Here is a 14,203-nt window from a genome sequence, read left to right as displayed (position 1 = left end):
ACTATACATGTATGCTACCATTGGATAAACTGGGGGTATTCGATCTTGATCGAATGTTTATGCCGTTCGGTGGGTATTTTGTAAACTTTATAAATTTCTCTACTGCCGTTAACGGGAGGGAATTTGATTTTGTTCAAACTAAGATTTTGTTCGAATATATATGCCGATCGGCATGTACCCGACAAAGCTTTTGTACATTCTGTCTATCTTTTCTAATGGGTGGGAATCGGGGCTCCGACCTCGTTCGAATGAATTGGTCATTCGGTGGTTAAATTAATTGAATCTGCGAATAGATGTTTTTATTTGCACCTATGGTGTGGCTCTTCACCTTACCCATAGGCTATAAAAGGGTTTAGCACAGGGGTGTGGGCGTACCCCTGATGACGTCAGATTGTGACGAAACGATCGTCGGGTAGATACGCTCACCCTTTGTGCTATTAGCATTCGTTTATTTTTATACTTTGCTAGCAAAATTGTATATTTTTTACGTTACGACTACTTTTATACGACTCGGTCGAGTCTTTTGTAGTACTTAACATTATTCGGTTGAATAATAAATTCCACGTGTTTAAAAACGTTATCACACGATTGGGCGCACTTTTTTATCTTTCTGTCTATATGGTGATATGATATCCTGAGACATTGGAAAAGACCGGAACAGACCCGGACTACGCAACACCCGAAGGTGTGGGTTGGCTTTTAGCTTCCCACATTGAAAACTCTACACGGCTGTGTGGACCGTTCAGAGAGAGGATTCAAATTGCTCCGGTGATTGTGGAGCGTCTGAAGGCCTGGGTTGTCGTCCGACTGTCCGTCTCGAATCGTTTGGAAATTCGTATCTGTGTACATTCATTGGCGATCTGGTAAGCCTCCATTACTTACTTGATTTGTAGCTGGGAAAAACACACGTGGTCAAGCACTCTTTCCTGAACACACAGGATCAATTATATTTCTGTTCATTTACATTGGACGCCACTTTACACTTTTGAAAAATTTATTTTCACATGTTTTATATGGGACTTGAAAATTTGTTTTCACATGTTTAACTGCATGGGATTTTTTTTTAATTTCTGTTGGATGTTATTTTTTATTTTTTTGGCAAATGTAATAATCTTTTTAGACAATTATTTTTGGTAATTAACAATTTTTTTTTTGCGAACACGTTTTTTAATTAAGGTTCAAATTCTTTTTGGATCCACCAAACACTTAAGTTTTTTCTTTTTTATGAAAGTTTCTTTTTTCAGATTTAATTATATGTAAATTCACTCAGTGGTAAGCGCTGCACTGTTAGTTATTTTTTACTCGAGTACTATGCCACCAGCTCAGTCTACTTCTACTACTGATGTGCCGGAGCCTATGCAGCTGGGTTTGCTACGACCAACGCTCACACCTGAAGAACGTCAGCGTCGCCGCATGAATGATCTGTGCATGTATTGTGGGGAGCCTGGGCACTACGTGAGGTCCTGCCCAACCAAGATCCGTAAGTGGCTTCCTCCTTCTGCTGATCAAGTCCTTGCAATCACCAATGCTTCCCCTCATCTTGCTCTTTCCGTTTTGTTGCAGCTCCCCGGAAAGAACATCCAGGTTCCCGCTATCGTTGACTCAGGAGAATGCAGCTGCTTTATGGACTCTGTTTTTGCAGCAAAACACCACATACCACTACGCTCCAAGACCTAAGGACTACTGATACATCTTGCCGATGGATCCGCCATCCGGTCTGGTCCTGTCACCCAGGAAACCATCCCCATCTCTGCCAGCATATCCAATCTTCACCATGAACTTTTATGTCTTGACATCATCAGTTTACCCTTGTTTTCTGTTATCCTGGGAATGCCCTGGCTCCAGGCCCACAACCCTTGCATTGACTGGACTACCAGAGATGTTACCTTTCCTTCACCCTATTGCTTCCAACATTGTCTACCAAGGACTTCCAACCAGCCCACAGCTCTGATGTGCCTGGATACGGAAGCTCACCAATTAGTTCCAGAGGCATACCACGACTTCATGGATGTCTTCAGCAAGAAAGGTGCAGAGACTCTCCCCCCTCACCGGGTCTATGACTGTCCTATCGAGCTCCTCCCTGGGGCTGAAGTACCATTTGGAAGAATTTTTCCTCTAACTGAACTGGAACTGGCAGCACTTAAGGACTATATTGACGAAAATCTTAAGAAAGTATTCATCCGCTCTTCCACATCCCCTGCAGGAGCTGGCATTTTCTTTGTGGAAAAAAAGGACCATATCCTTCGGCCATGTGTCGATTACCGGGAACTAAACAAGGTGACCATTAAAAACCGATACCCTCTTCCTTTGGTGCCAGAACTTTTCCAGAGACTGGGGGCAGCAGTCATTTTTACTAAATTAGACCTACGGGGGGCCTATAATCTGGTCCGCATAAGAGAGGATGACGAATGGAAGACAGCTTTTCGCACCCGATTCGGACATTTCGAATATCTAGTTATGCCGTTTGGGCTCTGCAACGCCCCTGCCACCTTCCAGCATTTTATAAATTACATCTTCAGAGACTTCCTGGACCTATTCGTCATCATCTACCTGGATGACATTTTGATCTTTTCTGCCTCCATCAGTAGCCATCGTCAACATATCAAGTGTGTTAGAGCGACTCCGTCAGCATGACCTTTATGCAAAACCTGAGAAGTGTGAATTTGAACAACAGAGTATACAGTTTCTGGGACTAATCATTTCTGTTGAGGGCATTAAAATGGACCCTCAAAAAATTTCCGCTATCCTTGAGTGGCCTGCTTCTGTGGATAAAAAGGGTGTTCAGCGGTTTGTGGGCTTTTCGAACTTTTATCGGAAATGTATTAAAGGATTCTCAGCCATCATCTCACCTATTACCCAGCTGACCAAGCAGGGAGTTCGATTTCATTGGACTCCCGGGGCTCAAACTGCTTTTGACACCCTTAAGAGACTTTTTACCTCCGCTTCTGTACTGAAACACCCTGACCCGGCTCTCCCATTTGTTCTGGAGGTTGATGCATCCGAAGTCGCCGTTGGGGCAGTACTCTCACAACGACAAGGCCCCAAGTCTCTTCTGTTCCCTGTTGGCTTCTTTTCACGCAAGCTTTCTGCTCCTGAAAGAAATTATGATGTGGGAGACAGGGAACTATTAGCAATAAAAGCGGCTTTGGAGGAGGGGCGGTACCTTCTGGAAGGAGCAGCTCACCCGATCCTGATCTATACGGATCACAAAAACCTGGAGTACCTGAAATCTGCTAGAAGGTTGAAGCCGCGTCAAGCCAGGTGGGCGCTGTTCTTTTCCAGGTTTGCCTTCCATGTCACCTACAGACCGTGTTCAAAAAATACCAAACCGGACGCATTGTCCCGCATGTTCAATGACCCCAAAGTACCTACCTCTCCGGATACTATTCTGACGGCGGAAAACTTTCTCCTTCTTCAGGAAGATCTGTTAAGTCTGATTAAGCAAGCTTCCAGTGAAGACCCCCCTCCTGCAGGAGCAAGGCTGCTTGCGAAAGACGGTCTGTTCTGGCTTGAGGACAAGATCTTCATTCCAGAAAATCTTCGGGCCACCATACTCGGGCTCTGCCACGACCATGTACTAGCCGGCCACTTCGGTGTCTCCAAGATGTCTGACCTCGTGCAACGCACGTTCTGGTGGCCGCAAGTTGCAAAGGACTGCAAAAGATATGTGGAGTCTTGTACCATCTGTAATCGCAACAAGGGTAATAAGGCCAGGGCTTGGGGCCTGCTCAAACCTCTACCTGCTCCAGAGAGACCCTGGAAATTAATCTCCATGGACTTTATTGTTGAACTTCCCCCTTCAGAAGGCCATACGGCCATCTTTGTGGTAGTGGATCGGCTGTCCAAGATGGCACACTTCATCCCCTTGAAAGGAACACCATCAGCACCGGAAACTGCACAAGTTTTTATCAGGGAAGTCATCAGACTTCATGGAGTTCCAGCCAACATCATATCAGATAGGGGGGTGCAGTTTACCTCTCGTTTCTGGAGAACACTATGCAGTTCCCTTGGCATCGAGCTATCTTTTTCTTCTGCATACCACCCTCAGACAAATGGGCAGACAGAGAGAACTAACCAGACTCTTGAGCAGTATCTTCGCTGCTTTTCCTCCTTTTCTCAGGACGACTGGTTCTCTCTGTTGCCACTGGCCGAGTTCGCTTATAATAATTCCATCCATTCTACCATCAAGCAGACCCCGTTTTTTGCCAATTATGGTTTCCACCCATCATTTCTACCTAACTCTGTTCCTGAATGTTCTGTGCCAGCCGTTCTCAAGACTGTGGATTTTTTCAGTATCAACAATAAACTGTTGCAGGAAACCATGACCAGAGCACAAGCACTAAACAAAGAGACTTTTGATAAAAACAGACGGGGGGAACTGATTCTGAAACCTGGAGACCAGGTTTGGCTGTCTACAGTTAATCTCCGACTCGCTTGCCCTTCAAAGAAATTGGGCCCTAAGTTTCTGGGTCCCTTCACAGTCAAGAGGAGGATCAATGAGGTGGCCTACGAACTGGAATTGCCAGAAACACTTCGGGTACACCCCACTTTTCATGTTTCTCTCCTGAAACCCGCCGTCTCTAACCCTTTCCCAGGACGAGCCACAGATCCCCCTGCTCCTATTATGGTCAATGGTGAAGAGGAGTTTGAAGTGGAGGCAATAATGGATTGCAGGAAGAGAAATAACTGTGTCCAATTTCTTATTAAATGAAAGGGGTACGGTTCCGAGGAAAACTCATGGGAGCCTGAAAGCAACATACATGCCAAGTATATGATACAAGCCTTCAAGAGATCCCATCCTGAGAAAATGGCCCGGTTGGGCATCCGGAGGCTGCCCCTTGGGAGGGGGCAATGTCAGGAAAGGCTGGCTGGGGACAGTGGTCTGTCACCTGTTTGTGCGCGCCTGCGGGTGCCTGGTGCGCGTGTTTGCGGTCGCCCGGTTGCGCGCGATCCCGGTCGCGGGTGCGCGCACGGTTACCGACACCAGGCGGGCTATTTAAACCCAGTTCTCCCTTCTGATCTTGCTGCTTGATCTACAGCGTTCCTGAGACTATTACCTGAATCTGATCTGTTTGTGTATTGACCCGGCCTGACCTGCGACCTTCCCTGCCTTCTGCCTGCCTCTGACCTCCGGCTTGTCTACGACTCTGCACCTGTCTCATCCTCTGGTCCATCCGTGTTCATCCGTTACCGACCCAGCCTGTTCCACGTTCCTGCCTCTGCCTGGTGCATCTGTTCCTGTACTGACTGTCTGGTTTGACCCGGCTTGCCTGACTCTTCTGTGTGCCTGCCCCTGAGTGATCCACCTGTTCCTGTTGGTCTCCTGCTGTCTACTGGTTCCTGTCTGCTGTCACTGGGGCCTGCTTGTCCAGCTACAGTTCCTGAAGTCAGCCTGATCCATCCACCGGCTGTTGATCCTGCCAGGCACTCATGCTACCTCTGACTCCCATGCCTCCTGTCACCATCATCAGGGGCCGTGAGTCGGGGACGCAAGAGAGGTCTCCTTCTGCATTCTGGGCTCACCACTAGGTACGTGACAGTCGTTAATAGGTCTTTGATTCTACGAAAAAAGGCTACCTGTTTGGTATTTGGTGCATATATACTAGCAATAGTTATAGGATGGCGTCCTAAATTGCCTTTTAGGAATATGTATCTACCTCCAGGGTCTACCATAGTGTCCTGAAGTTGAAATGGTGTCTGTCTGGAAATCAATACCGAGACCCCTTTTGTTTTCCCTTCGGGGTTTGTGGCATGATAAGCCATTGGGAATCTTTTGTCCTGTAGTTTCGGGTTTTTTTCAGATTTGAAATGCGTTTCTTGAATACAAATGATATTTGCTTTGTGTTTGTGAAGCTCATTGAGGAGTTTGGTTCTTTTTTCAGGTATGTTAAGTTCTTTGTCATTAATTGAGAGAAATGTAATCATTAGTGGAGTGGATTTTTGTTTATAGTTAGTCATCTTAGATATTTGTTCTACAGTTCTAGTTAGAGGGGTATGCTTGTATTGAAAAGGGGACAAAAAAAAATTAAGGGAGAGGGGAAGGAGTGTGTGGTGAGAGGTGGACCGGGGGTAGAAATAGACCTGCTAGTCTACCCTATTAAAGATCTGGTATGTTCAAAGAGCAATGGGGGTTGCTCTTTGTGTGAAAACGGTGTCTACACAGGACTCAATGGAAGCTTGTAGTTGCTGAGTGATTGGTAGTATACCAATCAGTAAGAGTCTCTTTCTTTTTTTTTTCTTTTTTCTCTCCTTTCTTTTTTTTATTCCTTTTCCTTTATATTTCTCTTCTTTCTATTGTATAACTTCCTGCACTCGGGAGTAGCCAGTACGAAATTGTTTAAATGATTTAGGGTGTTTTCATGATATATTGGGCCAGGGGAAGGATTGGTCTTTGATCTTATATCAGTTAGATAGTATTAAGGATGAGCTAACGTGGTTCAACCATCAGTGTAAAAAAGTGGAATCATATTGGGGCAGATGTTGTGAGGATGTATCTTGTCATATGGCATGTTTAAGACATTTGTGTATTTCAAGTGACTGAAATAAGCTAGCAGATTGATTGAGTGGCCTTTAGAGGAAGCCATTGTATCGACAAACTTTGTGTTGCTTGCAGCGGGTGTATATTATACTATGAGCAGTAAACCAGAATTGAGTTACGCCATTAACCTAAATTTGTATTTTAACTTATAACTATGGTTTCAAGTGTTGATTGTTCCTCATTATCTATTTTTAATCATGTGAGGTAGCATATAGCGTGTAACTGTGTATCTTTAAAGTTTATTGGTAACATCAGACAAGATTTAAATATCGATTATATTGTCTGTAATGGGATCTAGGTGTCTCTCCAAGTGGTGTTTAGGAGGGGTAAAGATTGGTTATAATATGGCGTCTTGCATAATCAACTCCTATTTCTGAAAGAGAGGAACCCTCCTCAGAGCTTACCATCATATAACTTAGCTCTATTAGAACTCCGAGCTATAAACGTTTTTAACCAGTGCCAACAATGCATGTATCTTAATCACCTTATATTAAACTCTATTATCAGGGTGATATTATCTTTAGTACCCAAAACATGTATGTAGAAACATTCTATGTTATGTATAGACATATCTAACAGGCTGCACGCAGTTCAATACAATGGTTTTCATTAGAATGCATAAAAACTGCATTCTTTGTCTTCGATCGTTGATCGTAGTTGTGTTAGAAGTAGCAGCCTGACTAGATATTTTCACATTCAACTTGTAAACATTGAAGTAACCCATTCAACAATAAATCTTATCTCTTCCCTCCCCACTCTCTTCTCTCTGTCCCCTTCATTCCTTTTTTGTGTTATACCATACCAATGAGTGGTGCTTATCTACCTTTAAGTCTTGGTTGGTCTGAGTCGTTCAGAGAGTTTGCTTGGTATACGGAATGATCATTACTGTGGGGACTCAAGGGGTAAGTGTCAGGGGGGGAGGGGGCACTACAAGCCCTTACTTGTGATATTGTCCAATAGTACGTCAGTTCACAAGGGAAAAAAAAAGGGGGACAAGAAAGAAATGTACTCTCCTTTCTCTTCCGCAACCCCTCTCTTTCCTACACCCCTCTCTCAGGACCTCTTACCAGATCTTGATTGGGATGTCATTCTTTGTGAGAGGGAAGGGAGCAAAAAACAGAAAATAAAAGAAACAAGAGAGAGAGGGGGGAAAAAAAAATCAAGGATATTGGAAGCGTTGAGTAGACGATGTCACATTTTGTGAAAACCTCTAGGAGTATGGCTTATCCTGGAAAGCAGGCTTTTAGGTGTCCATTTGTTCTCGGTGATCCGTACGATCTCTGCGTCTGGGTGGGGAGATTCCGGGACTTCTTTGGAAAGCGTTTCTTCTGCTGTAATGTGGAGAAGGTGATCTGCGGCGGCAGTCTCTAATCCTCTTGGAGTGTAGTTATTAGAGATTGTGATCCACGATTCGTTCGGTGTGAAGGAACTATACCATTCTGGTACCTCAATCTTAGGAAGAACAAGAGTTTCGGAAAATGATTGTAGGTCTTTTGGTGTGCGCAGTAACGCTGTGTGACCTCTCCATGTGGCTGATAGGCAAAAAGGGAATTTCCATTTGTATGGAATGCCCCTGGTGCACAGCTGCTCTGTGATCGGGCGTAAGGCTTTGCATTGCTGCAGCGTGATATTCGATAGGTCTTGGTACAGTTTAAATTTAATTTCCATCAAAGATGATTCTGCCTTTTTCTCTTGCTTTTTTAAGAATTGCTTCCTTCAGGGGGAAGTTAACAAGGCAACAGATTATGTCTCTAGGGGGGTCATCCTCTCTACCCCTGGGTCTGAGGGCTCTGTGAATCCTCTCAAATTCAATGGGGGAGTCAGGGGGTCGGTCCAGAATATCATTAAATAATGCGGCTGCAGTCTACTCAAAAGGGTTTTGATCAGTTATTTCCGGGACTCCTCTGATTCTTATATTGTGTCTTCTCCCCCTATTATCTAAATCTTCTATGCGGTGGTTCATGTCTATGATGTGAGTGAGGTGTATGTCAGCGTTTTTTGTACCTGTTTTATTGCCTCTGCTTGATGGGCTGAAGCTTGCTCCATTGCTCCTGTTCTTGCTGCAATACCTTGTATGTCTGCCCTTATCTCGCTGATGGCTACAGAAAAGGATGTCTTTATGTCCATAGACATAGCCTGCAGGTTGGCTTGAAGGTCTTCCAGGCTAAGAGAATGAGCTAGGTGTGTTTCTGGGCTTTGAGCGCCGTTCGCGCTGTTTGCGTTGTCCGCGATGGAGGTGGAGCCACCGGGCGGCATAGACAGCTTAGGCGAAGCTGAGGCCTTCGCCGTGCGATGTCCGAAACATTGCTGGAATGTTTACCAGCGGCTGCTGCTGTTGCTCCATCTGTGCCTGGGGTGATGGGGAGCTCCGGTCGTCCTTTCCCTGGCGTGGATGCCTTGTGATTAGCGCTGTGGCTGATTATTCATTCTCCCGAGTGCTGGAGGAAAGATCAAAATTGTGCGAGGTATAGGTTAAGATCCACTTGTTGATAGCCAACATCCCAAGATAGAATACTATAGAAGTTTTCCCCTTACAAAAGGCAGGACTTTTTAGGCATAGACTGTGACACCATTTGGCTTAGTAAAAGTATAAAAAAGTAATTTTATTTAACCACTTCAATACTGGGCACTTAAACACCTTCCTGCCCAGACCAATTTTGAGCTTTCAGCGCTGTCGCACTTTGAATGACAATTGCGCGGTCATGCTACACTGTAACCAAATGAAATTTTTATCATTTTTTTCCCACAAATAGAGCTTTCTTTTGGTGGTATTTGATCACCTCTGCGGTTTTTATTTTTTGCTAAACAAATAAAAATATACCGAAAATTTTGAAAAAAAAAATGTTTTTTTTTGTTTCAGTTTCAAAACGTTGCAAATAAGTAAGTTTTCTCCTTCACTGATGGGCACTGATGGGGTTACACTGATGGGCAATGATAAGGCGGCACTGATGGGCACCGATGAGGTGGCACCAATGAAGTGGCACTGATGAGGCGGCATTAATGGACACCGATATGTGGCACTGATAGGCGGCACTGATGGGCGACACGGATGGGCACTGATAGGTGGCACAAATTGGCACGGATGGGTATAGATAGGTGGCACAGGTGGGCATGGGTTAGGTGGCACAGGTGGGCATGGGTAGGCGGCACAGGTCGGCATGGGTAGGTGGCACAGGTGGGCATGGGTAGGCGGCACAGGTGGGCATGGGTAGGAGGCACAGGTGGGCATGGGTAGGCACTGATAGGCGGCACAGATGGGAACTGATAGGCGGCATTGTATTATAATATATTGTACTAATGGATGCCAATCAGTGCCAATCAATAATGCATGCCAATCAGTGATGCCCATTGTGGGCACTGATTGGCATCCTTTATGGGCACTGATTGGCATCCATTATGGGCACTGATTGGCATCCATTGTGGCACTAATTGGAATCCCTGGTGGTCTAGGGTGGCATACCTTGTCCTTGGCATCCCTGGTGGTCTGGTGGTGTCCCTGGTGGTCCAGTGTGGGCATCCTCGGGGGGGCTGTGCTGATAATCGATCAGCACAGACCCCCCCTGTCAGAGGAGCAGCCGATCGGCTCTCCTCTACTCGCGTCTGACAGACGCGAGTGAGGAAAAGCTGATCACCGGCTTTTCCTATTTACACTGTGATCAGCCGTGATTGGACACGGATGATCATGTGGTAAAGAGTCTCCGTCGGAGACTCTTTACCGAGATTGTAGTTGCCGGGTGTCAGATTGACACCCCGCAACAACGATTGCCGCGATGCGCGCCCCCGGGGGCGCGCATCGGCTCATAATCCTGAGGACGTCATATGACGCCCGGTCAGGATTATCAAACCACTTTGCCGCCGTCTATTTGCTATAGGGCGGGCAGCAAGTGGTTAAACATAGAAAGAAAAAACAAAAAAAATATATATTAACATACAATTCCACAGGGAGAAAGGGACACATTACTTCCTCCATATATTCATATTTATAAAACCAGAAAACATTGAAAAGTTTGCTTCCTAAATCTTGTTCCAAAAGAACAGACTCCTATCACATTATATATAGGCATATTCAAAAATTCTACAGACAGAATCAAGCAGTGTAAATATTGTGCATCCAATGTAACCTACGCGTTACGGAGTTATCTTACTCCTTCTTCAGGGATGATTCATTCTAGCACATTAACTTAACAAGAGAGTAGAATCTATAAAGACATAAGAAACAAATATATATATAGAGTGCTGGAGGAAAGGGATTAGGCATCCATCTTCGTCCAGAGTTAGGCCACGCCCCCATAAAAATCTTAATAATTCTTGATTCTGGTCAGCAGGCCTTTTTTTCTTAGAGAATAGGTGCAGGATCTCCCCCTTTCCGAGTTACCTCTTTTCTTCACCCCTACCCACCTATGAGCACCATTCCTTGGTTTCACCCCCTACCCATCTCCCAGTACTGCCTTTTTTAGAGAATACAGAACCAAGTATCATTTTGTAATTGTAGCACTGACCCCCGATGGAGCTGCTGGTTTTGTTGGACTTACCGTTACCATCTTGACCTCGTCTCCGTCTAGGGGTTTCCCATGGTAGATGGCCCAAAGAAATGCAGAAACTGACACTGAATCTTCTTGTTGGGTTATTTATTTAGAAGATAACACAGTCTCTTAATGCAGGATAGAGGGTTAGGAAGGAAGTTCAGGTACTTTGGGAACTGCAAAAATAGAAAGTCTCTCATAGAAGAAATCCAGAGAATAAACGTTTCACAACTGGATTCTCACAACCTCCAGATAGACCTCCTCTCACTAGGCCTAGCAGCCCGTAGGGTGTTAAGTAGAGCAAAGTCTCTGCCACAGACTTGGTTATAGAACACTTGAGAAATAAAGCCTCTGCCACAGACTTGGATGTAACCGAGGGACGTAGACAAATTTAGAGAACTATCATACGGTATCAGTATCTCTCAACCGATCCCGCAATACCGTATGAATATAGATCCACAAAGTGTCCTTCAACTGAGCCTCCAGGCTCCTTCAGAGAAGCCAGTCTTGCGCGTGGCCTTCTCCCGAAGAGTCCTCCCCTGGATGCTTCTCCAGTTGCTGGGCCTCTCCTCAGATGAGACGGCACCGAACCACCCTTGGATCATTAGGGCCTCAAATCCATTCAGGCCTGTCCCTGCAGTTGCTTCGCCTCGGGCTATCCAGCCCCGAAGGCTCAGAATTGCATGGATCTGCACCCCATGCCAGGAGGGCCATGAGGGCTGGTCAGGAGGACCAGGACCAAACAGACAGAAAATATATTCTGGACTGAAACCCCCGAAGAACGTGATCTCAGCACCTTAAATACCACCTCCCAGAATACACAGCAGGAAAAACCCTCCCACTGGGCTGCTTCTGAGAAAGGGATGGCACTCAATACACCCAACTAGACTGTGTTCTACCACTTGCTTGTGGTGACAGCGACACCTGCAGCCAAGGAGAATTCAGTGCAATCCAGCCAGACTGGTACTGAAACCAAAATTTAGCAAAATTATCCCTAAAACCCAACTGTGGTTTTAGGAATATTAATTTTCAAAACATATAGCGCATGCTCGTCAGGAGCCGGCGCTACATAATTTTTATGGAATTTGGTAATGATAACAAGAAAAGCACTAAAATAGATCCCCTTCAGCCAGTAACAATAGAGCCCCCCCCCCCCAGCAACAATAGATTCTCCCATCAAAAACGGACCACCCACAACAAAATTCCCCCCAAGTAACAATAGGCTTGGGGAGATCTCTCAAAGACTTTATGGCAGCCAACAACAATAGACCCCTCCATCAACAGTAGATCTCTCCTAACAACAACTGACCCCCAGCAATATAAGACCCCCCCAAGCAACAATAGACCCCCCCACCAGAAACAGTAGACCTCCTCAGCAACAATAGACCCCTAGTGCTGGAGGTGCGGGAACTTCGTTCCCACTGAAAAAAAAAGCCCTGCTGGTTGGTGACCAACAACATTAAAGGCAGAGGAACTGAGAACCCTTAGAAGGAAGGTCACCACTGAGCTCAGCCATTGGTGGAATAGGGGAAGAGAGAGTGCCAAGGGTGGCTTTTAAATATGGAATCCCACTCAGTCCTTCGATGCCAAGGCGGGTGTGGGGGAGGGGGGTGCTCAACGTCTGCTGCGTCCTAGAAACAAGTTGGGGCATAGGCACACCTCCCATCATTTTGAGATGGGAATGAGGGACACCTACCAGCAAAAATGTATGTAGGCATAGGACACGCCCCCTGCCACACCCACTTAAAGGAGAATTAGCCAAAAAGGTTAATTAAATCCACAAGGGCTTTTTTTTTTTTTTTTACCACTACTCTTCCTTTATATTGGCTTTTAAAGTTTACAAATGCAGCAATTTAGAATTTCGATGAAAGGTTTAGCACTGGGAAACACTTTTTGAAAGAGAAAAAATAGCATTTTATATACATCTATATAGATCAGACCAAAATGAGGGGGAAAGAGGGACAGAGGGACATTGCTCCAAATCGGGGACAGCTGGGAGCTATGCATAGGAAGGCAAATATATATATATATATATATATATATATATAGATAGATAGATAGATAGATAGATAGATATAGATATATCTATACATCTATATACATCTATCTATCTATATATATATATATATATATATATATATATATATATATATATATAGAGATAGAAATATATATATATATATATATATATATAGAGAGAGAGAGAGAGAGAGAGAGAGAGAGAGAGATAGAAATATATATATATATATATATATATATATATATATGATATATATAGATGTATAGATATATAGATATAGATATAGATATATATTATCCTAAATTTCTAAAGATAATTTTTTATTTTATTTTTTTGGATATGTTTTATAGAATATAGCAAAAAGGAAAAAATATTGTTGTTTTTTTTTTTAAATTGTCGCTCTTTTTTTTTTATTTATAGTGCAAACAAATATAAAAAACCACAGAGGTGATCAAATACCACCAAAAGAAAGCTATATTTGTGTGAAAAAAAAATATATAAATGTTATTTGAGTACAGCGTTGCACGTCCGCGCAATTGTCAGTTAAAATAATGCAGTGCCATACCACACAAAGTGGCCTGATCAGGAGGGGGGGGGGTAAAATCTTTTGGAGGTCTAGTGGTTAATGATCATTTTGTCTTTGTTTATTTTATTATATCTGTAGGTTATTCAGGATGGACCTGAGGGTTTTGGTGTTGCTGCTGATGATCCCTCCATCGTTCTCACAGCAAGGTAGGTGGCAGAGCCTGCTTGGAGATTGGGGGGGGGGGGGTGTATTTGAAATCTGCAAAACTTGAACCCTATAGAATTCTATGAAATGAAATTCTTCTATTTCAAGGCTAATAGGTAAAAAAAAAGAAAAAAAAAAGAAAAAAGGGAGGGACTGCCATAGGGACATTTAACAAAGATTTTATTTATTTATTTATATATTTAAGTACCAAAGAGCATGGAGAGAGTTCTTTTAATTTAACTTTGAGGGCACCGTGGTACTCTGTGTTTACAAGTTAAAATCTTTTTTTGCTCGAAAATTACTTACCCCAAACATCATATATATATATTTTTTCTAACACCCTAGAGAATAAAACGACGGTCGCTGCAATACTTTCTGTCAAACCGTATTTG

The 14,203-nt window shown here is 44.0% G+C and overlaps 1 protein-coding gene across 1 annotated transcript in view; it reads left to right on the top strand.

The window, feature by feature from the left end:
• LOC143962508 (C-reactive protein-like) overlaps positions 1-14,203 on the top strand; it is a 46,778-nt gene that overhangs the window by 7,978 nt on the left and 24,597 nt on the right. Inside the window, exons 2-3 of the mRNA XM_077471784.1 lie at positions 5,802-5,882; positions 13,746-13,813. Of these exons, the coding sequence (XP_077327910.1) occupies positions 5,802-5,882; positions 13,746-13,813 (149 nt within the window). The remainder of the gene's footprint in view (positions 1-5,801; positions 5,883-13,745; positions 13,814-14,203) is intronic.

The sequence above is a fragment of the Lithobates pipiens genome, unplaced genomic scaffold (genome assembly GCF_037356315.1).
Source record: "Lithobates pipiens isolate NorthernLeopardFrog02 unplaced genomic scaffold, aLitPip1_a1.2 Scaffold_8, whole genome shotgun sequence".
Classification (NCBI taxonomy): domain Eukaryota; kingdom Metazoa; phylum Chordata; class Amphibia; order Anura; family Ranidae; genus Lithobates; species Lithobates pipiens.
The sequence above is the reverse complement of the archived record's forward strand: the minus strand, read 5'-3'. Positions and strand labels throughout refer to the sequence as shown.